Raw genomic sequence first — 26,278 nt, 5'->3', positions numbered from 1 at the left:
GTACATACACTCACATTTGCATGCATATACACACACGTTAACGTACACACATGTATGCACACATACGCACACACGTATGCACAGATAAAGGAAATCCACACATGCGCAAAAGAAAACAACTACAAAAGCAAGAGACCTGAGCTGTTTCCTTCTTCTCGATTCGCCTCCCGAGCTGAGCGTTCGACGGACCAACCGCTCCCTTTCGGGGCGCGCGTCACATCCTCTGCTACTATGTGTGGGGCAAGAGCCTACTAACAGTACGTACACCTTACACACTTTCTCTCTCTCTCCCTCTCTCTCTCTCTCTACAACAATAGACTTTTCCTCTCACCAGCTAACAGTGAGAGACGCGCGCCAAACTGGATTGACTTTTTCACTCTCTCTCTCTACAACAATAGACTTTTCCTCTCACCAGTTAACAGCGAGAGACACACGCCAAACTAAACACGTGCTGTACCCTTTTCTTTCATTTGTTTCTTCATGAAATAAATTCTAGTTCGTTTATTTCAATAAATGCGGTGTTCGTTTCTTTTTCAAAACAATTCATTTTACCTATTTTGTACGACTGGGTGATATATATAATATATCCAGCAGTCCTCTACAATAGTTACTATCAAATACAAACTTATGAGAAATCTTTGAAAAAAAGCTAAAACTTACAAAAAGGCAATAAGATTTTTGAAGCATAAACTACTTCATTTGAAACGTTTTCGTTAATACTTAATTTCAAATTAGTAAAATTGTAAAGAAAAAGACAAAATTAAAAAAAAGATCTACATAATATTTTAAGGCAAAAATGATTATAACGTGGTCTTTAATAATTCTCTCTCTCTCTTTTTTTTTTTTTTTTTTTTTTTTTTTTTTTACACAGGAGTCACCACTGAGGCCAGTCGAGGATAAAGATTAATGCGTGTACAGTAGTCAGTGGTGAAATGTCGTAATCATTAGTAGTGGAAATTTGGTAGATTGGATTACTTAAGGGGGTAGCTCATCAAATAAATATTTTTTTTAAATAATTAGAAAAAAGCAAAAATTGAAGCCAAATATTTTGAAGGCCAAATTGTTTTTAAAATAAAAAAGAAAGAGTTTTTAATTTGGCCTTAAAAAGGCCAACCTGGCCACAAAAAAAGCCAATCTTGTAATCCGGTTCCGGTGTTCGAGGAGAAAAGGGAGATAACTCTAAAAAACACATGAATAATCTCCCCTATAATTCCGAACTCTTTCGTCTTTCGCTGTGATTCAACATGGCTGAAAGCATCAAATCAGAGGATGTCCTTGGTCGGAAATTTGACCAGTGTGTCTCAGATCTTTTAATCAAATCAGGTACGTTTAAACCCGATTATTTTTAAATTAAAAAATATATCAACCAAGAAAAAAAAAAGAAGCTTATTTTGTTTTATTTATTTCATTTATATATTTGTTTCAAGGACAAATAAAGAGACTTATTCTTTAAACGAATATTCAATGTTAAACTTTGCATTTTTGCTTGCTGACTAAAATATGATTTGAAATCTAATCTTATCCTATCAATTAGTTTGAATATAATTATATTTTTTGCTTAAGTATTATTATTTCTTCCATAAGTCTGAGTGGCAAAGTCTTAAAACCACACGCAATCGTCTTAAAAATTTATTAAAAAAAGAAAAACATACAAGATTTATCTCCAATAATGGTAAAAAAAAAAAAAAAGTAAAAAATTGGTTAACTGTCCTAAAACGTTAGGATAGCTCGGAAATGGAGAATCATTTTGCGTTTTTCTGAAATATATATATTTTTTGTACGTCTATAGAATATGAATCGATATGTTATTTTATTTTTATTGTCGTAATTTTTATTTTTATTTATTTTTTTTTTACCCTAATCTATTATCTTTATTGAGTGGGTTTCTACCTGTATTTTGGAGTTTGGGGTTTGTATTACTGTACACATAGATTCGAAAAAGTTATCAAAAACCAAATATATAACAAATAAATGTTATCAAAGGCAAGATAAGTTACTTTTCTACCAAACTTGATATATTTTTTGTGTTTTTATTCAATGTAACACGTTTATTGAGCTCGAAAAACATGCAGTTTTTACCGATGTATCGGAAAATTCAAAATGGCGCCCGACTCTCTCTTTAACACGATAAGTTTGGGAAAAGGTGTTATAAATAATGAAATAAACAAAATACTATTAAAACCCACCGAATATATGTCAACTTATGTCACGGTAACATATATTGAGCGAATTTCTAACAGTATTTTGTCTAGTTTATGATTTATAACATCTTTTCCTGAACTTACCGTGTTAAAGAGATTTTGAATTTTCCACGGTAAACACTGTATGCTTTTCGAGCTGAATAAACATGTTACATTGAATAAAAACACGAAAAATATATCCAGTTTGGTAGAAAAGTAACTTATCTTGCCTTTGATAACATTTATTTGTTTTATATATATATATATATATATATATATATATATATATATATATATATATTTTTTTTTTGACAACTTTTTCGCATCTATGTTTTAATACAAACCCGGAGTTTGTTTTACAGTGGTCAGACGTACAAAAAAGGGCAAATGTTTACTTTAAGCGAGGTGAGTGGGTGTAACTCTTACATGACTGGAGGGGACATTAAAAGGCATTACACCGTTTTTTTTTTGATAACGTTTACTTGTGTTACAATGTTACATGATAAGGGCTGTTCTGTTCCCTTTTCATGTAAGTATAAAAATAAACGTTACCAAAAGCAAGGTAATTTACTCTTCTACTCATTTGGATATATTTTTTAGTGTTTCTACTTTCAAAACGTTTATTCAGTTCAAGAAACGATTAGTGTTGAGCGTTACATGATGAAAAAAAATCGCTGGGGTTTGATTATTTCCATCTTTGATGACTTGATAATGACTTAATAATAAAAAATGAAACAAAATACTGGTAGAAACCCACCCTATAATTTTTTTGGGTTTGTATTACTGTACACATAGATTCGAAAAAGTTGTCAAAAAACAAATATATAACAAATAAATGTTATCAAAGGCAAGATAAGTTACTTTTCTACCAAACTGGATATATTTTTCGTGTTTTTATTCAATGTAACGTGTTTATTCAGCTCGAAACTATACAGTGTTTACCGATATATTGGAAAATTCAAGATGGCGTCTGATTCTCTCTTTAACACGGTAAGTTTGGGAAAAGGTGTTATAAATAAAAAACCGGATAAAATACTGCTAAAAACTCGCTCAATATATGTTACCGTGACATAGGTTGACATATATTCGGCGGGTTTTTAATAGTATTTTGTATAGTTTTTCATTTATAACACCTTTTCCCAAACTTACCGTGTTAAAGAGAGAATCAGACGCCATCTTGAATTTTCCAATACATCGGTAAACACTGTATGTTTTTCCAGCTGAATAAACATGTTACATTGAATAAAAACACAAAAAATATATCCAGTTTGGCAGAAAAGAAACTTATCTTGCCTTTGATAACATTTATTTGTTATATATTTGTTTTTTGACAACTTTTTCGAATCTATGTGTACAGTAATACAAACCCAATTTTTTTGTAATATTTATTGGGTGGTTTTGGTTCTCATCGACTTTCTGCCTCTCTGTTTATAATCTTGTTTTTCTCGCTCACATGCCTCTATTCCGAATTCGTGGGCTGGCAGCAGTGGATTTTTTTTTTTTGCCGGTTTCATACTGATATAAATTATTGGCGTTAGTTAAGTTTCCGACATCTTTATTTACAAAGTTATTTGGCGGAAGTGACATCAGAAAAATTTTTTAGCTATGGATGACCAAAACTGTATAAAAATAGAACTTTTATTTAAACAGCCTTTTTTTAAAACTTTTTCAACATTATAATAACCTTTTATAATAAAAATATATTTATGAACTGTTTTTTTTAACTTTTATGATAAAAATATTATGGTCTGTTTTTCAAACATCAAAAGTATTGCTTTTTTTTTTTTTTTTTGCGCATTGGAGTCACCACTTATTAAGGTCCAGAACCTATTCGAGGAAAAGGGTTAATGGTAATGGGTGTACAGTAGTCAAAAGGTAATATCGTAATAATCGTTAGTAGTGAAAATTTTGTAAATTGGATTACTTAAGAGGGCAGTTCATCAAGAATTCGTTTACATTGGACTTGAAGACGACCAAATTGTAGTCAGCTGGAAAGCAGGCAAACAGAAGAGAGTTCTGCAGATATGCCCACGTGCAGATTTAAGAAAGCTTTACTCATGGAATCTATGTTTAGGTTTAAGTACAAATAAAGAGTGGGGAGAAAATATTTATAGTGGTTTCAGATAGACGTGTGTTTTTTGTAAAAGTTTGGTGAGAGGGGACCATAGATTTAAGCTCAGACGAGCATTTGCCATGAAAATAACAATAAAGAAAAAAACAGGCTTGCAATATCTCTTCTGTGAGAAAGAGGTTGCAGGGATCAAACATAAAAATCGAACTGTTCTAAACAAAATATTGTTTAGTTTAATCAAGACAGTGAAAAATGAAAATAGTGAAAAAAAAAAAAAAGAAATATATTGTATGTACCCATCATAGAATAAAGTTCTCATATAAAAATCCCTTATTTTGATCAAGTATTTTTTTTTTTTTTTTTTTACAGGGGAAATTTAGGTTTTAATGAGATCGATTTTATATTGTAATTATCTTGCCTATTTCAGTGACGAGGAGGGGGTGCCTTTAAACGAAAAAGTGATTAACAAAGGACAAAATGAAAAAGGGATTTATCTAAGTATTTTTTTTTTTCTGCCATGTTTCAAAATAATCTCCTCAAATTTTGACAAACTTTAAGAGTCCCTTTCTCGTCTGTGATATGGGCAAGATGGCCACAACACGATCAATCACACGCTATCCTATTAATATATAGATGAATTGTTTTTTGGGGTTTTTTTCAATATCTTTATGAACTATCTTTTTTTTTAATCCAACATAAAAATAGAACTTTTATAATAAAATATATATTATGAATTGTTTTTCAAACAACATACAAACAAAACTTTTGTCACTTCTGCAGCATGCGGACAGTGGTCATTTTAGGGGGGGGGGGGGCTATAACTCCAATTTCTTCTTGGTTGAATAACATGGCAAATAAGTAACTAACAAAAAATTTTTCCGTACAGAAAAATATTTGAGAACTAAAACATTGTATAAAAATGTATCAATATGTAATTGTAAAAACATTTATTTAAAAGTTTGCGTAAGAAAATATAATTTTAATAAAACAATTTTGTAATGAAAATAACATTAGATTTTTATAAAGTAAAATTTTTTTATTTTTCAAACAAATAATTTGAATGAAACATTTTTTAAATTTGAACAACTTTTAAGGGTCAACAACAAATTAATAATTTAAATGAAACATTTTTTAAATTTGAGCAACTTTTAAGGGTCAACGACAAATTAATAATTTAAATGAAACATTTTTTAAATTTGAGCAACTTTTTAGGGTCAACAACAAATAATTTAAATGAAACATTTTTTAAATTTGAGCAACTTTTAAGGGTCACTGACAAATTAATAATTTAAATGAAATGGTTTTCCGAATTAAAGCAACATTCGATTTTTTTTCCTAAACAATTTTGAATTGAAATAAAATTTTTCCCCTATTTTTTGACCGAGAAGCGCCATCTAGTGACAGTTTAGTGAAACACGCCAAAAAAGGTGGCTACCATCCACATACTGCAGAAGTGCCAAACTTTTATAATAAAATATATGGCGTTAAGTTTTGCAACCCTTTATTTACAAAGCCATTTGGTTTATAAACATATTAAAAGAAACAGTTGATAAATATTTTGTTTATGACAGTTCTATTTTCATGTTTGATGTAAAAAAAATATATATATCAATACATCTGATGTTTGAAAAACAATCCATATCATATTTTTATTATAAAAATAAAAAGTTTCTAAATATTGGAAAAAAAAAGGCAGTTTATAATTTGTTTTTGTAGTATCGTTAAAGAAAAAAAATTAATGAAACATTCATTCTGTAAAAATATATAATGTTCAGTTGTTATGTATCAATATGTCTTATTTGAAGAGGTTTATTGTGTGTGACAATGTTCCATGATATATTTCAGGGAAGTCTCTTTGTCAAATGGTGTATGTAACAGATCTATTCAAAGTATGCTACATATTACATACACTAGCATGCTTTGAATAGACATGTTAGATAGACTATTTGACAAAGAGGCTTCCCTGAAATATATCATGGAACATTGTCACACACAATAAACCTCTTCAAGTAAGACATATCAATACATAACGAAATTGAATAAAAAAAAAAAATATATATAGTGATTTGCAAATTGTCACTTGTTTTCATCTTTCTTCCTTAACATCGACTGTATTCCATTCCCCGCATTGTGATAGCCTTCTAAATCTTCTATATACCTTACCCACACAATGCTTCAAGCAAACTGCATCTCATTTTTAAGAAAATTTAATGTTTTTGTTTATAAAATTGGTATGTAAAGTATCTCTTAGGTTTTAAAGATCATATCAAATCAGTAAACTTCTGTACAAACACTGTCTACACTTGTCACATTCCAAAAAATCACATGAATTGATCAAGTAGTTTTATTTTAATGAAAAAATCATTTTAAAGCAATTAATGGGAATTCATAGGCATTACATCATAAATCTATTAAATATGAACAACCGTTGAGTTGTTTCTCTCTCTTTTTAGATATTTATCAAAATGGAGGGCATCACAATCATTCTTTGAATAATCATAAAATTTGAATTTATTTAAAAATAAAATTACTCAATAACTTTACGTGATGTTTGAAATATGATGTTTGTGTTTTGTCATGAGTACGTATACCATACATATTTTTCTTTATTTTTTTGTTTGTAATATAGAGGAAATTCTAGACAAGAACCAAACAATTTTACAAGATATATTCACAAACTTAATAATACAATTTCTCTTAAATTGCCTTTTGTTAAGCTCTTAACTTTAACTGCAATTGGCTGTGATTGCAGCCATTAGTCAATATCTGATCTGACAATCGTTTTTCTTCCTTGTCTTCCAACTTTGGCTCCTTAGATGATTCTACCTTTCAATTTTTTCTTTTTGTTGCAGCTGGATCTTTCAGTCTCTCATTTGATCATACCTTGCACTTAAAAATTGAGATGGATACAGCCAGTTCAGTTGGGAAACCAATCGTCTGTTTTAGTATGAGTCTGGTCAAACTTCTGATGGGCCTGTGTCATTGGCTGTTGTGACATGTTGAATCTTGCTACTATGTGTAGCTCTGTTCCTTCAATTACTTGGCTGAGTCAACATTTTATCACCTTACTCAGTAAACACACCTCGCCATCACTGTTAAGCCTGGTGATTCCAGGGAAGTAATGGAGTGGCATGATTTTCTCACTTCTGATGACACCAAAGATTTGAAGCTCATTCTTGAATGAAACAGCAATCCAGTTGTTATTGGAGTTGATTCTCTGCTACAAAATGTTTTGCTACAAAAAGTATGTCAATTTGTTGATCATTTTTTGTGTGCTCAAGGTGGCTCAAGTCATATTTCCTGTGGTGACTTGACTTCATTTTTCATCTTGTAAGAAAGCAAATTTCTTCATACGCCACCTGTTATAAGTGACCTTTCCATTACACCTTTTTCACTTGCGATGGCATATATCGACTTGCTAAGGTCATGGAAGAAGAACTCTGCTGTTCTGATGCCGCTAAAGTGTCAAACATAGGTTTTCCTTTCCACATTCACCTCATAGTCAGAATCCTGAATCCCTTTTTATTTAATGTTGATCATAAATAACATATATATTAACAAGTCTGAAATCTCGTTTTGTTATTTTTCATTCTGATACAAAGTACAAAGAGAACTCGTTTACCTTCTTCACAATTGAGGAGGGTCCAAATTTTCCAGAGTTAATCCTTTTTCAAAAATAAAGTTGCAAAAAATGTGTATTCAAGACAACAAGAAAAGTTATATATAATAAAAGCGAAGATATCTTTGAGAAGGAATTTATTAATTATACTTATATAAAAATGCTTTGTTCTTTTGTAGCCACTGGTCTTGGTTTGGGTATCATTTTCTCTGTGACACTTTTCAAACGTAAGTAAATCTTTTATTTTTGAAAAAGAAGACTTGTATTTCGACTTAGGTTTTCCTTTTTTACAATATTGTTCTTACATTTGATATTAAACTTTTGATTCCATTTGTTTCTTATCCAATTGAATGTTGCCATTTGTTTTCTCCTGCAGAAGTTTCGTATATTTTTATATAATTGTCTCTTGGAGGTGAGAAATAAACGTCTATCATCAGTTCCAGATTAAGACAATGCACTTCATTTGATTGTATGGATATTTCATGATCAGATTTATTTCAATCTTATGCAACAAAAACTTCTGATGATAATAATTTTTTTTTTTTCTAAACTATAAATTTTTATGGAGTTGAAAAGTCAGACCCTAAATAAAATCTAAGTGCTGTTTAGCATAAGCCAGATGCTTGAAGTTTGAAAAAAAACCAAAAAAAAAAACCCTCTTTGCCCATGTTTGCAAACTGGTTTAAATGATTTTTAAATCAAATTCAGCTTTGATTACATGAAACTATCATACAACAATTGTAACTTTTTTGAAGTACATTTGCCATTTATAGCAATATATATTATTTATAGCAATATATATTATTTATGTTACAAGAAGAGGCGACTTGTTCTTGTGAGTAAATATAAGATAGGATAGCCGAGGATTTGAACCTGCGAAGCTAGGATTGGAATTTAGAATTCCGATCATAAGTTAAAATAATACAGAATGTTTGAAAATGGAATATAGAATTAACCATCACATAAAATAGTTAAATATCTGTTTATTGGAAAAGGAATGTAATGATACAATGAAATTAAAATAAGGAATCTAGATCCGAACAATGCAAAATGTTATACTTATTTGTAAAGTGGGTTAGGAAAATTAGGTTAGAGAAATCGGGTTGTAAACATGGGAAGAGTGATGCATGCTTGAACACGTGAGGCGTGTCAGGCCACGAGTCTGATATGCACGTGTTGGTCATGCAATGACGTCATGAGTTTTCAATATAGTTAGAGCTTGGCAGAGAGTAAGTCCGTCAGTAAGGGGAGAAGAAGTTGGACAGGGTCGGGTAGACAGAGCTGACATTCCGCCTTCGAAGAAGAAGGAAATCATGTAGAGACTTTTAATTCCTTGATGCAAAGTCGTTGACCGGTCGAATGGAATAAACGAACAACTTCATAATTTTGTATCTGCGTCTTTCATGTTATGTTATTCAACAGAAAGGTATTGTGAATTTGTATTATAGACTTGTGTTCCACTCGTGTAGATGATATGTTGTTCACCTTCCTTCTATGATGCAGCTGATGACTGAAGATGGATGGTGACTTGTCTTGAGATTAGGCTCGCTGGAACCAGACTTACAGGCTGCATCCATTACACTCGAAGAATGTCGTTCGTGTCAGTGTCTGAAACAATGGAGATGAAGACTATGAACTTGCATGCATGAACATAGGGCATGATATGGCATCTGGAACCTATCTATCTCCTCCCACGGCGAGTTTCTGACGGCAGTGTAAGAAACTTGTCGTTATTATCCGTCGACTATTTACATTATGTACACACAGCTAGTGGAAGTATTCACTAATCTTTGTAGCACCGATTGCGCAGCCTGCGCTAGCTCGGAGACACCGGGTATGTTGTGGGGCTTCAGGCGCGCAAGCGCACTTGGCAGCTTCATGTTCGGCGACGCTCCTTGTCCTTCTTCTTGAGGGGGTGTATACACCCGTTCCGGTGTTGTCGATTTAATCATGGGCGGTTCAGGAAGTCCAGGTCCTTGCAATGAGCCAGTCGGCTCCTGAGGCGGGGATTCTCCTAGATTTTCCTGTGGGGGTGCATCTGAAGTTATAGGCTCAGTAACATCATCAGTATGATTTTCTTCAATTGCTGTTGGGATAAGCAACTCAATGATCTTTCCTCTGTTGATAGTTTGGAACGGTGTGAATTTTCTCAGATGCTGGCGGTTTCTGAGGGTGAGTCTGCTAGATCCATCGATTTTAACAACATACTGATGATGCTGCTTGACTTCAACCACCGTACCCATGCGTTCCCAGCGGAGAGGGTGGTTTTCAGTGGGGTTCTGAACGTAGACATGGTCACCTACACGCAGTGGGGGTAAGATTTTCGTGTGTTGTTTCCACTTTTCGTGCTCCCTAGAGTGACGCTTAACCAGAGCCTGCTCTCTGTGTCGCAAAGTTTCAGTCCAGGTGGCGTGGGGACAATAACGCCCCTTCGGGATAGGAATAAGGTCTCTGATGGGACGGCCGAAAATGATCATTTATTTATAAGACTGTGTATAAACTCATCTAAGAATGTGTATCATCTTAAGAATGCGTCACCCTTTCAGTATTATAAATAATGAATGTTCCTTCATTATGATGAAAGACTGAAATCCTCATCTCAAAAATAGGTAAAGAAATATGTGTCAATGTTATAGAAACACTCCCATTCACAAACTGTCAAACAGTATAAATGTCAATATCTCTATCTATATATCTATATCCCCTTCTCAAAGTGTATTACACGTTTCTGTCAGCACTGTATTAAAATGTCCCTGTCTCTCTTTTGTATATACGCGATATATCTGCAAACCACAATATGAACACGAACACACAACAACAATATATAACATACGTCATCTCTCGCTAATAAGACCATATGTGACATTTATAGCACTGCATATTGTTTATAGCACTGCATATTGTTTATAGCACTGCATATTGTTTATAGCACTGCATATTGTTTATAGCACTGCATATTGTTTATAGCACTGCATATTATTTATAGCACTGCATATTATTTGGCTTATTCTGACTGTTCTCATCTTGAGTATCATTCTCACAACATTTCAGCCAATGTAACCTTTGACATTTTTAAGGTGTATCTTGTTGAACTCTGGAATCTGTAAAGAATTTTGAATAGAACCCTTTATTTGATACATGGGGGTATTTATGTTCTTGTTCTGTCAGCCATAACTGAGTAGAAGTCTTAATTTAGCAAATGTATTCTTAGTATCGCCTGTACTGAGGATTGAACATCTAAAAAAACAATTTGTTTTAAGGCACCCAAAATTCATACAAGAATAGTCAGCAAGAACTCACAGCATAACGGATAAAGTACTAAGTGAAATTCAGTTCTAAGTGACAGTCTTCTGGAGATTGAAAGTTCGATCCTCATCAGTGCGGGTGATTCTAAATTACAAGAATACAAGTGAGAATTATTTAAGACTTCTACCCCATCGTGTGTCTGACTGAATGAGAACATGCTACCCCCATAAAGGATTCCAGTTGAATCTTCGTACAGATTCCTGAGTTCAACAAGATACAGCTGAAGAAGGTCAAAGGTTACATCAATCAAAATGTTGGGATAATAAAATTCAAGATGAAAACAGTAGTCCAGATAATCCAAATGATTAATCCCGATCTCAAAAATTCCGAAACATTATCACAATCAATTGGTAAGCACTTATGAATCCAATTCTTTTTATGTTTAATCAATTTTGTTTTTCTAAATGAATAACTTGCAATGTGCATAAATTTTTATGTTTAATCAATTTTGTTTTTCTAAATGAATAACTTGCAATGTGCATAAATGTTCTTCTACAACATGTTTACACTAACATATTGAGACTGTGGTGCAGTGGGGCAAAAAGTGGCTGGTTAATTTTAACACATCCAAAACCAAGCTTCTATCTTTTCACCACTAATGCACTGATCTCTACCTGGCCCCAGTTGATATGAATGGCTCTAGTCTCAAAAAAGTACTCTGCTTTAAAAGCTCTTTAGACTAACCTTTACTCCTGACCTGAAATGGAAAACTTAGATCAAATCTGTTGCTATGGTTGCTAGAAAAATGGTTGAACTATTCTACCGCTCCAGAAAGTATCTCGCTCCCGATGCAATCCTCAACCTGTGTAAGAGCCAAATATGTCCTAAAATGGAGTACTACCACCACACCTGGGAAGGAACCATTCAAAGTATCCTATTCTGCCTTGACAGAATTGAAAATTGGCTTTGAAATTTGATAGATGATGCCCTCTTCTTCCTGTAACCACTTTCCCGCAGAAGAGACGTTGCGAGCCTGACTCTTTTTCTATCTTTATTTTCATGGCAAGTACTTATCGGAGCTTCAATCCATGATCCCCTTACGCCAAACTTTCACAAAAGCACTCGCCTAGCTACAGCCACTATCAACAATTTCTCCCACTTTCTGTCTGTGCCTAAATCTAAATGCAAGTTCCATGAACAAAGCTTTTTTCCTAGGATTGCCCAACTGTGAAACTCTGTTCTGCTAGCCTGCTTTTCAGCTGACTATAACATGGTCATCTTCAAGTAAAACAAATTTTTGTTGAGCCGTTCCTCTAGATTGTTAATTTCTACGCAATTTCCTTTATCGTACACACATTAACTCTTATCAAGTTGCCTTTGGGCCTTGATAAGCAGTGACTCACCCATGAAAAAAAAAGAATTGCTCACCACAAAGAGCCTTCAGTTGTGTTGAGTCACCAATTGAGTCTTTTAAGTTTTAACCTATTGTCTGCAATATTTTGAAATAAAAACACCTTACAACTATTCATATATTAAGAAAGCTTTACATTAAAAGACATCAATTAAAAAAACAAATATTAAAGTTTGCAACATAAAGAGTCGCAAAAGTAATGTAAAATGTGAAAAATACCATTGAAATGAGGATAAATTAATATTGAGTCATAATGAAAATGGGTTACCAGGTGCTGTATGTAGGAGGACCTCAATATCTCCCTGCAAGAACTAACGTTATCTCCTCTGACAGGGATATACAGATGACTGGGGACCGCCTGTGAATTTAATATTCCATTGATACTTCCTCCTATGAAGGAAGTCAGTTCAACCTGCCTATGATGAATGCCATATAACAAACAAATAATCATGTTTATTTTTGATTGAGATTGTCGAACTGACTTCCTCATCTTGGTTGTTATAGTCACAAGCTGAGTGGTCCTAGACGTTGTATCAAAGTTTACAGTTACCCAAAGATGCTGAGTTCAATCCTGAACGAAGGCAGTGAAAAGTAACATTCAAAACAGAATCAGCAACTATGTCCCAGAGCCTACTGGAGTCCGAACACGGTACCCCCGTAATAATAATAAAGGGTTGGGTTTGAGACTCCTAACAAACGGTTCCCCAGTTCAATACAAAACACCTGATGAAGGCTGGAGGGTAAAACGGCCGAAACGTTGTGACTATAACAACCAAGATGAGGAAGTCAGTCCGACAATCTCAATCAATGAAAACACCTCATCTCAAAAATACAGACAATTACTATGTTTATTTTTATTTTCGTAAAACTGTGGGCTTAGGACAAACTCATGTTTTCTGTCTTCAACTGCATCTTCAAATCCTATGTAAACAAATACTTGTCATAAACCTCATAAGAAATCAAATTCTGTTCATAGCATTCATCGTTTTCAATCCTCTCACAATATTCTTCATCATTCAGCTGACAGTTTATCCATCTCATTAGCTCTTACCCTTGAATGGCTCTAAGCCTTAATAACTGGTTACTTATAAAAAATTAAAAAATGTAACCTTGTTTTTATGTATAAGTTGAAATATCTGTAAGAAGCTTTGTTTATTCATTGCACTCACGTTTCAAATAATACGTATCGTATTTCCGCTGCAAAATGCACAGAATAAATTGACGCATCTTAACAGTATTCCTCCGTGTTTTCTTTTATCGAGTAGATTTCCATATCGTACTGACAACTCTCAACAAATGGCTGTGCTTGAAATTCAATTTAAATCTTAAATTGTTCTAATCTAAATTCTCTTGTGTAGTCACTTAATCAACATACATGTTGTATTGTTGCTAAATCAGACGTATGTTACGTGTGCGTGTCATTGTTACTAATGTCTATAGTGACTCTTCACTTTCTGAACCCAAGTTCTATTTGTGATCTATTTGAGTTCTTTCCGTGATCAGTTCTTATGCAGGTGTGTGTGTGTGTGTGTGTGTGAGATACATGTATTTTCGACATACCTTATTTTCAACTGCGTCATTGATCTTGGAAAATCATTCTGTTCTTGAAGGGGAAGACAGACAGATAATTTCCTGTGTTCCACCTTCTACATAACATTTCTAAAACACGTTACGTCTTTGCTTTTCTTGTGTAATTGTAATTTTATAATTCTATTATTTTTTACAATAGCATAAAAGAAAATGAAATAAAACGTTTTTTTTTTTTTTTTTTTTTTTTTTTTTTAAGGATTCATCGGACTACTGTTCTCATCTTGAGTGATTTTCACAATGTTTCGGTCGATGTAACCTCCGACCTTCTTCAGGTGTATCTTGTCGAAAGTTTTTGTTGAATTCAGGAATTTGGACAGAATTTTGAGCGGAAGCCTTTATTTACTTCACTGGGGTAGTGTGCTCTTCTTCTGTCAGCCATGACTGGATAGAGGTCCTAAGTAATTCACAATTGTATTTTTCAGTCGCCCACGTTGAGGATTGAACCTTCAACCTTCAAGAAGAATATCACTTTTTACAATTGATTTTCCAAGTACTCTAATCACAGGACCTTACGGACAATTCTAGTATGAATTTTAGGAGCCTTAAACCTATTTTTAGTTGTAAATATTACTATTTATTACTAGTTATTAATGTATATCTATGTTTGTGTGTGTGTGTGTGTGTATATATATATATATATATAATATATATATATACTAGCAAAAGTACCTGTCGTTGACTGGGTTCAAAAACAGCCTACAGAAAATGGAGTCTGATTTATGAAAATATGATGGGTTATGGAAAGGAAGGGTTGTGAATTTAGGGGTATCAAAACCAAAGCAAAATATGATGAAAGTAACAATAAAATAGATAAATTCCATAATTTCTTATACCACACCTGTTCAGACTGAAACACTTATCACAATATTCTGTGGATCTATATTAAACAACCTTGTTAAACTTTATGACATATTTTCATTCTATGGAGGTCAGGTGCGAACGAACACCCCTTAATTTTATACCATATTTCTTCAAACTGAAACATAATTATCAAAGTATACTTACACAGATATGAAAAGTCTTTATTAAAGTTTGTGCCTATTTTCATTCTATGGAGGCCAGGCGCGAACGCAGACCCCACAATTTTATTATACCATCCCTATTTAAGTTAAAACATATTATCAAAGTATTCTTATGTACATCTATATCTAAAACACTTGTAAACGGTTTTTTTTTTTTTAATTTTAAAATTTTTTATTTCCATACTTTGTGGACCAGGCGTGAACGCAGACCCCACAATTTTAATGAACCACCTTTCTGCCAAATCAAACATACCCATTCCTGTGTCTCGATACATCTTCTATCATTATATGTAATTAGTTTTTTTAAAATAGTCAACCATATAGGACCCTATTCATGACCAGACACACACACACACACACACACACATTCAGCTTTATATATATATATATATGTTTGTTTTTACTTATTACTTGTATATATTATCTATTGTTTACAATTACTTGTTCCCATATTATATTAAATTCTATACTAGGTTTACTTAGTAATTGGTTATTCCCCAGCACTTGCTGCTCCTTTCAGTCGTCTTACTCTCCACTGTTCCTCTCTGTCTATAATTTTTACATCGTCCCATAATGGTAGATGGTTTCAGTAATTATAAACAATAGATAATATATACAAATAATAAGGAATAACATTAATATATACAGAGAGAGATCGATATACATCAATATATAGTAATAATAAGTAATAAAGAGATATTTACAGCTAGAAATAAAAATGGGTTTAAGGCTCCTAAAATTCGTACTAGAATTATCTGTAAGGACTTGTGGCGCATTGGTTAGAGTACTTGGAAAATCAATTGTAAAAAGTGATATTCTCCTGAAGGTTGAATCCTCAGTGTGGGTGACCGAAAAATACAATTGTGAATTATTTAGGACCTCTATCCAGTCATGACTGACGAAACAAGAGCATGCTACCCCTGTGAAATGAATAAAAGGTTCCGCTTGAAATTCCGTTCAAATTCCTGAGTTCAATGAAAACATTCTCAAGTAATACAAGATACACCTGAAGATCGAAGGTTACATCGACTGAAACGTTGTGAAAATCACACTTAAGATGAGAACAATAGTCCGATGAATCTAAATAATACGAATAACCAATCCTCATATTTTTTTCCTTCTTATTCTTCAAACTTTACATTGACTTTTTTTTTTTATAGTTATTTAAAATTAAAAATACACTTAAATTCAACATCAGCTTTCTTATATATACAGGGTGCGTCATAAATAACGCCCTTTCTTAATATCCTTTTTTTCTTTATAATATGAATGCAATTTAAAGATAAATAAAAGTAAAAGGTATATCTCAAATTTATTAAATATCTAATTCAATATCCACATTGGTGATCTTTACAGTAATGATCTTCTGAACTAAAAAAACGATTTTTGGGAACAAAATTAGTCAATAAAAATAAAATCAAAATAAATTTAATGAAAAAAAGGATACCAACTTTATTAACTTTAAAATTTAACTCAGATGTTCAAAATGTTCTCCATCATGTTCCATACAATTTTGAACTCTACCAGCGACACTTTTACAAACTTTTTTACACTCTTCAATGGTAATTTCATGAAATTTATCTGAAATTGCATTTTTTAATTCCTGAATTGTTTTCGGCTTAAGATTGTAAACTTTATCTTTCAATATACCCCACAAAAAAAAGTCTGGTGGCGTTAAGTCTGGAGATCGTGATGGCCATTCAATTGGTCCCCTTCGTCCTATCCACCTATCTTCAAAATTTTCATTTAACCATTCCCTAACTCTTAACCCATAATGTGGTGGAGCCCCATCCTGTTGAAAAAAAATATCAGTCTGATTTTCAACTCTTGGCCAAAATTCCGTTTGAAGCATATGCAAATAATTATTTTGATTCACAGTACCCTCGAAGAATATTGGCCCTATTAATCCCATACAAGAAATGGCAGCCCAAATTGTTACTCCTGGCGAATTAACATCCTTTTCCAAGATGATATGAGGATTCTCATTACTCCAATACACACAATTATGGCGATTGATATGCCCATTTAACTTAAAGGTTGCTTCATCTGACCACCATATCTTTTCAAGGAAAGTTATATCTTCATTAACTTTATTCAAAAAGATTTCACAAAATTGTAATCGTCTATCTTGATCTCCATCATGCAAACTTTGAAGAACACGTGGAATGTAAGGTCTCATCTTTAGCTTCTTCAATATTCTGCGAACACTCCTATCACTGATTGCTAACTCTGTAGAAAGACGTCTACTGGATTTTTGAGGAGTATGCAGCAACGATTCTTGTAGTTCATTGGACTTTTCTAAGCTCGTTGCAACAACTGGCCTTCCGGATCTTTGAGCATCCCTTACACTTCCTGTGGATTCAAATTTTTTAATCAAGCTTTTGATATTTCGGCTTTGCACTCTTAGGATGTCATATTCATCTGATAACAAGCTTGCAGTTTTAGCACCATTATTATTTTGATAATACATTTGTATTGCTTTTACTCTCTGTTCAATTGTTAATCTCATGGTTTAAAAAATACCTCAAAAAAATAAATGTTTAAGAATTAGTTAAAGAAAATATACATAAATATAATAAGATATGAGAGGGCGTTATTTATGCCGCACCCTGTATATATATATATATATATATATATATATATATATATATATATATATCTTCATGAAATAGTATAAAAGAAAATGAAATTCTTAAAATCTTATATGAAAAAATAACTGTAAAATATTTTCTCATAAAACTGAAAAACATCTGGTGATCATATAGACATACAATCATATGGCACTGATGCAAGGGAATTAATTCTTGACTAAGAAATTTATCAAATTTTTTCTTTTTCAGAAGAGAATTTTAGATGATAAAACCGAAGCAACTTATATAAATTATACTTTTTATAAAAATGTTGAAAATGCAACGATAATTGCAAAAAAACTGGAATGAAAGAGTTATTTCCCTTGCATCAGTACCATACACTACATGCGCGCTAAATATCTTCTGTGGTGACATACTGAAGTGAAACCTGGCTATGTTACAGAATGGATTGAGAGAGAGAGAGGTGAGTAAACGTGGAGTGTAGACACGTTTACCAGAACCGAAGGTCAGCTGACCAGATTACGTATGAGTGACGTGGTCAGGTTGGCTAGATCAGAGAGACTGGATTTGGACTTTGAAGAAGACAGACGGCTTAATAGCTGTTCCCTCCCCTTCACTCGGGGTGGGGGACGCTGACGTGTTCAAGCAAGCAAGATTCACTTCCATATTCTGTGTCGACATCTGGAAATTAAATAAAAAACTATAAAACCAATTCATCGTCTTGGAGTGATAAATCTTCGTCTAACAGGTACCAGTCTCCCTCCAAGAGAAAATGAATTCCAGATGGATCAACATCGACGACACATGAAGTAAGGTATGTCGAAGAAAATGCATGTGACACACACACACAAAAGCATATGAACAATTAGAGATGAACACACACAACCGCATATGAAACTAGACGATCATACGCACACGGAATTCTTTTATGACACGCATAATCCCCTTTTCTGTTATACACTAAACGTCAATTTGGTGCCCCTCTATGATAACCCTAGTGAGAACTCTCAATGAAACCCCTATATGTAACAGCTAGTGTGGGTCGAGACTATTCATTGCATGGAGAAAAATTCTATGATAATTTAATGATTAAAAAGTATTACTGATGTGACTGATTTGTAATATGACTCTTAAAGCTAGACTTAGATCTGATAAGCTCAAAGGAAGATTAAATCTGGAAAGTATAGATGTGTTACAGAGCAAGGGACTTTGATAGTATGGCCACATTGATGTAGAGCAGTTGAGGTAGCAGCACTGGATAATTACAACTAGTGTTTTTTTTTTGTTTTTTTTTTACATGGGAGTCACCACTTATCAAGGCCCGGAGGCCACTCAGAGATAAGGGTTATTGCGTGTACAGTAATCAATGAGATAGTATTGTAGTAATCATTAGTATTGGAGATTTGATAGAATGTCTTACTTAAGGGGGCGGTTTGTCAGGAATTTGTTTATGTTGGACTTGATGACCTCCAAGTTGTAGTCAGGTGGGAAACAGGCGAACGGAAGAGAGTTCCACAATCGTGCACTTCTGAGAAAGAAGCTCTGCTCATGGAATCTACGTTTGGATTTAGGCACAGAGAAAGAGTGGGGAAAATTATTGACAGTAGTTTCAGCTAGACGGGTGTTTCTCGTGAAAGATTGGCGAGGAGGGACCAGGGATTGGAGCTCAGACGAGCACTTGCCATGGAAATAACGATAAAACAGACATGCTCGCAACGTCTCTTCTGTGGGAGAGAGGCTGCAGGGAAGAAAAAAGGGCATCCCCCCACCAAACCCCGAAATCTATTTTGTACTCTGTCAAGGCAGGATAGGCTGTTTTTAGCAGCTCCTGCCCAGATGTGGCAGCAGTACTCCATCCTTGGATGTACTTGGCTTTTATACAGATAGAGAATTGCATCAGTAGTGAGATATCTTCTGGAACGGTAGAAGGATCCCACCATTTTCCCAGCGTCCCTGACAACAGATTTGATGTACGTGTTCCATTTCAGATCAGGAGTAAAGGTCAAACCCAGAAGCTTGTCAAAACATGGAGCCTCCCCAAGACGAGAGCCATCCATTTCAATTGATGCCAGATGGGGATCAGAGCGTTGATGATGTTGTTTCAATATTTTCTGAACTTTTATAATATCCAATTAATGTACACAACGTCTCTGTTTGACACATTCATGAATCATAATGTTTATAGTTATATGCATTTGCTTGCTTGGATCCCATGAAGTTTGAGATATTTCAGTGACTTATTAGTGGTAGTTGTATAACTACTGTTATTTGGTGATTTTCTTTAAAATCGCTGTATTACTATTTGAATTTTAAATATACAAATAGATTTACAGTGCATTATTTAAATGTCAAAGGTAACTTAGAATGTATGAGCCCCTTCTATATATATAAAATATACTTACATAGCATTGTCTACATATCAAAATAACTTAGAAGGCATGAGCCCTGTCTTCCATATTCCACCTGTTTATGGATTAAATAATTTTTTTTTTTTTATGAATATGGTTTTCAACAGTGAATTTTACTTATGTTATGATTTAAATTATTAATCGAACCACGGCCTACTAATATACGAGATATGAATGAACCAAATTGTTGTACCACTACAACTAATTTCTCTGCTTTCTATTGGCTCCATGATTGCCTTTGGTTGTGAAAAGAAATCCAGCTAACGACCAAATGCTGCAACTCTCGGGCTCTTGTTCGCACAATCCTTCTTTATGGGTGTGAAACCTCCTACAAGTATTTGATATTTAAAGGCTGAAAGGCTTCAATTTGTGGTGTTTTCTGTGCATTCTTGGGATTTGTATCTCTGACCATGTCCCAAACAACAGAATCCATGTACGATCTAAGCTTCCTAAATTTGAGGAACCACTGTTTATCAAGGGGTTCTAATGGTTTGGGCACGCCATTTGTCATCTACCAACTAGCGTGATTTATAAGGCAATAGTACCAACACCGCTACCGAGATGGCTCTAGAAGAATAATGGTGAATTGAGAACATAGTTTGTAACCATCAAAGTTTACTTGGAAGCTATGACCGGCCCTTGCATCTTTGGTGTGTGATGATGGAATCGTGAATAGCTGAGATATGGTGAAGAGTCGGCAGCAGACCTGGATAAATTGTCTTGATTTGTGATGTGGCGAATTACCTTGGAGCCGACTCAATCGACCCCAGGTGAATGCTGTCAGAAGTCATTTTGTTAATTTCATGTTTAACATGAAATTGTCATACATTTTATACAACAAAATACAGAGTTTGTAAGTTTTATCAGAGAACATTTCTTTAATATTTATTGTTGTATATCCATTCCTGAGCCATAAATTATACTATCATGTAAAAAAATGTTTGAAGCGACACCTAATAAGGGCCGAGAACATGTGTTGTATACAAAGAAATAATATGAGAATGATATAATGGGTGCGTGATGTGAGTCTTAAAAACACTTTGATCTAATGACCTGGAAGGAAAATGAGAACTGGACATTAGAAGGATATGTGTGCAGAACAAAAGACTTCAGTGATATGAACCATGTTGAAAGAATGGGTGAAAACTTTTTTCAGTTAGCAGGTTCCGTTTGCAGAGGAAGTTGAAGGAAAAGAGGAATAAACAAAAATGTGACCAGAGGTAGGTTATTGTTCGCAGACCTGAAAAGTCCTTGAATTTTACCTGTCTTGGAAAGGCCGTATTTCTATTATTACCTTGAAAAATCCTTGAAAATATGGAAAATGTCTTGAAAAGCGTATTCTTCATGTCCAGTACAAATTTTGTGCTGCAATATTAAAAATAAAATCGAAATAAATGCTATTCAATTATTTTTTCAAATAATAATAAAAAATACCATTAAATTTTTTTTTTTTTTTTTTCAAGAAAAAATGTGGATATTGAAAATAAAAATCGAAATATAATCGTATTAGTGTGGATACAAGAGTTGCGTCCCTTTATTTTGAAACTACCTGGTATCTACAATACCGTAAATTCAAAATTTTAAAGTAAAATGACCACAGCATAAACAAATCTGAGGAAAGTAAAAACATTTAATTGTGCTTGGTTGGCCAAAATATAAGTGAATCAGGGAATGTAAATATGATCGTTAACAATATGTATGTAAAAAATGTATCTGTTCTGAACAAAAATGGGTGAAAATGCCTTGAAATCGCACATGGCTGGCACTAACCATAAAATGAACAGAAATTGTAAATAGTTGACCAGTTTTGTTGCTTATTAGAAAGCTTCATGTAACTTTTTAAACTACTTCATGAAATAAAGAGATAAATGAAAATGACTTTTCTTGTTAATTAATTTTTTGGTTTATTATATCAATGTTTATATATCATTTTTTTCTTGAAAACTTGAATTTTGTCTGGAAAAGGCCTTAAAAATGGATATTGGAAATCTGTACAAACCCTTGTTAGTTTAAAAGCTGTCCAACATATGCCAGCATGTAAAAGGGACGTTAAAATGAAGATGAATTTATTATTGATCTTCAATTAATGTCTCTTTTACACCTTGTTTGATATTTCTTTTATCTTTTTTTTTTTTACTTCATTGATATTTTTTATCAGTACTTGTACAATCAAAACATTAAAAAATGAAAATATGGAAAAAAGTTATATTGTATGTACCTGTTATGGAATTAAGTTCTCCGAAAAAAAAATTTCACTTAATTTGATCAAGTTTTTTTTTTTTACAGTGGAAAAACAATTTTTTTATGAAAGCAAGCTGAAGGTGGCCATGTTTGAATTTTTAGACCGGGAGGAGGGCGCCACAGGAAGATAACTCCGTCTAAAGCGCCTACATCCCCCCCTTACCCATTTTAAATAATAGCTTCTCTTCCTTTTTCATGGTCTAAAAATCGAAACATGCCTACCTTTTGCTCGGTGTCATAACAAATTATTTTTCCACTGTAAAAAAAAAAAAAAAGAAAAAATACTGGATCAAATTAAGTGAAATTTTTTCGGGGGAGAACTTTATTCCATAACGGGTATGTACAATATAACTTTTTTTCAATATTTTCATATTTTTATGTGTTGATAAAACTACATGTACCTTTTTATCTTTTTTTACTTCTTTGATATTTTTTATCTTTGAAAATTTGAGTTTTCTACTTTTTAGAAGTTAATATTAGTGAATCATAAAAACATGACTTGAAGTTGGCAGCAGAAAAAGTGTCTAAGAAAGAAAAAAATCAATGAATATTTCATAAAGTAACGTATTTTTATAACACTGAAAATGAATTCCAAACACAATAACATTTTATTTATTTTTTGCCAAAAATAATTAAGTATAATGCAGATCTTTTATTGGACTTTGTTTGTACACTTCAAGTCACCTGTTCTTCTGATTTACATAATATTTTCAAAATCTGTTTCGCTTGATTTTACCATTACTTTTCAATTACTAAAAAAATAAAACTTTACACTTTATTATTTTTAGGGCGACCGTGGCCTGTAGCATTTGGGATTGGTGCTGGTCTTGGAATGGCTTATTCTAATTGTCAAAATGAATTCCGACATCCTCTACAGATTCCTGGGCGATACATGAAGGTAGATTGTGAAAGGTTTTTCTTTTCTATATTTGAAAAAAAAATAAAATAAAATTACAACAAATGACATAAAAAAAATATCAAATTTCTTCAATAGAACTTTATGTATGTATTTAAAAAATGTATTTAAAAAAAAAAAAACGAACAAAAAAAAAACTTGTATTCTTTTTGTAGCGTTGCAAACTTTTTGGTTAGATTTTCTTTTTATATTTACATACTGAAAGCATCTTCAACTTTTTAGATTACATAAAATCAAGTTTTAACTAAGAAAATCATTAACCAAAATCTGTAGAAAATGTGTAGACGAATCTGCACTTATTCAGATTGGCATTTTGTGATGGCAATTATAATAAAGGAAAATACAGAAATGTTTTTGTATGATGTAATTACCAGTCCTGGGACGAAGATGAAAAATTCTAAAAATTATGCAATTTGGTCAAGTTTTTTTTTTTTTTTTATTCAAGAAAATCAAATTTTACTTCGTTTCGATGAGTGAAAAAAAAAATGTCCATATTATGATCAACGAATTGGTGGACCAGGGTAGACAACTCTAATGCATGTGAAAACTGTCAAAATAATCAGATAACCTCCCCTTATTATATTCTCTAAAAAAACTGCCTTGTCTGTCACTACTTATCGGTAAAAAACGGCAAATGTGTTTTTCGTAAAAAAAAAAAAAACTACTTGATCAATTTTTGTGATTTTTGGAATATGCAGTTTTCATTCTGTGACAAGTAGGTACAATGTACAATTTTTCTTCATTTTTGTTTATTGTTATAAGTGCTAATATGAGTAAGCACCAACAAATCATAGAATAAATATCTACAAATTTAACAGATCTTATTTTTATTAAGTGAAATACTAGCTGCTTGTCTAGAATTCCGTCTATATTAAAAAAAAATAAAAAATAGAAAAATCTGTATGATGTATGTATTCGTGACAGAAAAAAAAATATCGCATTCCAAAAATCACAAATTGATCAAGTAGTTTTATATTTATAAAGAAAATAATTTTTAAGTGAATTTTAATTTTTCCAATGTCCTTCCCCTTCTCATGTTAAAAATTACTTTCTAAAATCTTGCAAGATTGAATTTATGGTTCTCTCACTCTGCTTTCAAAATGGCATTATGAGTTATAAAATTAGATTTTCTTATTTAGAAATAAAATTATCTGATCAATTTATGTGATTTTTAGAATACAAAACTTTCTTTCTGTATAGGTACATACATTATACAGATTTTTCTTTTTGTTTTTTAATATAGTGAGAATTATGGACAAGCAGCAAGTATTTCACTTAATAAAAAAAAAATATTTAATTTGTAAATGTGTTCCATGATTCCTTCTACATATTTTCTACAAATATTTTTTTTAATGATTTTCTTTGGTAAAACTTGATTTTATGTCATCTAAAAAGTTGTATTTAAATTTTTAAAAAATTAATAAAAAAATTTGTAATGTTACATAAATATAGATTCCATAATTAAAACAAAATTTTTTTGACATGTAAAATAATAAAAATTGAAAAATACGGTTACAAATTACTTTATTCAAGATAAAATTTAAAACAAATATTTTATTTATACTTTTACTATAAAATGAAATTACCTTTTAAAAATCCTTACATTTTTCATTATTTCTTAACTTTCACAGTATTTGAGCCCTTTAAAATAATATAATAGAAAATAAAAAAAAAACGACCACGCAATTTTGACAGAATTTTTAGCTTGAATGTGATCCTCATTGCATATGGGTACAGCTTGTGAAACAGACCAAAAAGAAACTTTCTTTTTTTTTTTTTTTTTTTTTTTTTTTTTTTTTGTCGTTTCGGTTTGCTGTTTTTAATTCAAATAAAAATTATTTTTAAGGCTTTACATTTTTCTTTTTCAGGTGGAGACTAAAAATTCCTCGACGTAACAAGACAATGACACCTGTTGCAAGTTTCATGTAGAATGCCACGTGTGATCAGTGTAGACAGTGTGTGGGTGGCACCGAAAGGGTCTTCAGTGTTAATGCACATTTCGATGTAGACAAAAAAGCAGCATTAACACTTTCACCGTCTACTCTGATGCCACCATGTAATTATAAAAAAGGACAAAAAGAAAAACCAGGTGAATGCACACAATCCTAACTTTATTTGTAATTAATTTTATTAATAAATTTCTTATGTTGATCAAAGCCATTCTTTTTCTTGTGATTTTTTTTTTTTTGTCTATATATGAGATTGTGTGTAAGTTATAGAGTGATGAAATAGAAAAATCATTATTCACTGCATTTATAAAACGAATGAATGTGGCACAAACATGTAACAAGAAACTTGAATTCCTCAGATACTCAAAATTACTTACCGTCACTTTAATTTAATTGAAATAAAAGGAAATGATTAAAAGTAATTGCATTTTAATTGAAAATAAATAACTAAAACTACATGAATTTTCATATTAAGATGAGTTGCTTTCACTTCAATGTAATAATTTTGTTAATGTTTCTCTGTTGTATATTAACTTTTCTATCCTCTGTTAATTTACTCTTATGTCCTCTGTATTATTTTTACATCTGTATTACTTTTACATCTTCTGTATTACTTTTACATCTTCTGTAATATTTTTACATCTTCTGTAATATTTTTACATCTTCTGTAATATTTTTACATCTTCTGTAATATTTTTACATCTTCTGTAATATTTTTACATCTTCTGTAATACTTTTACATCTTCTGTAATACTTTTACATCTTCTGTAATACTTTTACATCTTCTGTAATACTTTTACATCTTCTGTAAATTTGCTTGTACATCTTCTGTAAATTTGCTTGTACATCTTCTATAAATTTGCTTGTACATCTTCTGTAAATTTGCTTGTACATCTTCTGTATGTTAACCCATGTATGCATGATCGTAATAAGCTCCAGGCACAAAACTTAATCAAATTCTAATCATCTTAATCATAAAGAAACTATAGAAGCACACGGTTCATAATAGTCTGTTCTTGGCCCATATAATTTAG

The 26,278-nt window shown here is 32.2% G+C and overlaps 1 protein-coding gene across 1 annotated transcript; it reads left to right on the top strand.

Moving 5' to 3' along the window:
* Positions 1-873: 873 nt before the first annotated feature.
* LOC145266964 (MICOS complex subunit Mic10-like) lies at positions 874-25,455 on the top strand. The gene is made up of 4 exons (XM_080122804.1): positions 874-1,323; positions 8,050-8,097; positions 23,168-23,277; positions 25,164-25,455. Exons 1-4 carry the CDS (start codon positions 1,245-1,247, stop codon positions 25,188-25,190), a joined length of 264 nt encoding a protein of 87 aa, XP_079978930.1. The 5' UTR covers positions 874-1,244; the 3' UTR covers positions 25,191-25,455.
* The last annotated feature ends 823 nt before the right edge of the window (positions 25,456-26,278 follow it).

Source organism: Euprymna scolopes, chromosome 4, assembly GCF_053919585.1.
Source record: "Euprymna scolopes isolate OS-2025 chromosome 4, ASM5391958v1, whole genome shotgun sequence".
Classification (NCBI taxonomy): Eukaryota; Metazoa; Mollusca; class Cephalopoda; order Sepiida; family Sepiolidae; genus Euprymna; species Euprymna scolopes.
Note: the sequence above shows the minus strand (reverse complement) of the source record. Positions and strands in the feature narration are given on the sequence as shown.

Coding starts and splice junctions, on each gene's coding strand:
- LOC145266964 (XM_080122804.1), top strand. CDS start 1,245: ATGGCTGAAAGCATCAAATCAGAGGATGTCCTTGGTCGGAAATTTGAC. Junction 1,324..8,049: donor AGATCTTTTAATCAAATCAG/GTACGTTTAAAC, acceptor GTTCTTTTGTAG/CCACTGGTCTTGGTTTGGGT. Junction 23,278..25,163: donor TTCCTGGGCGATACATGAAG/GTAGATTGTGAA, acceptor TTTCTTTTTCAG/GTGGAGACTAAAAATTCCTC.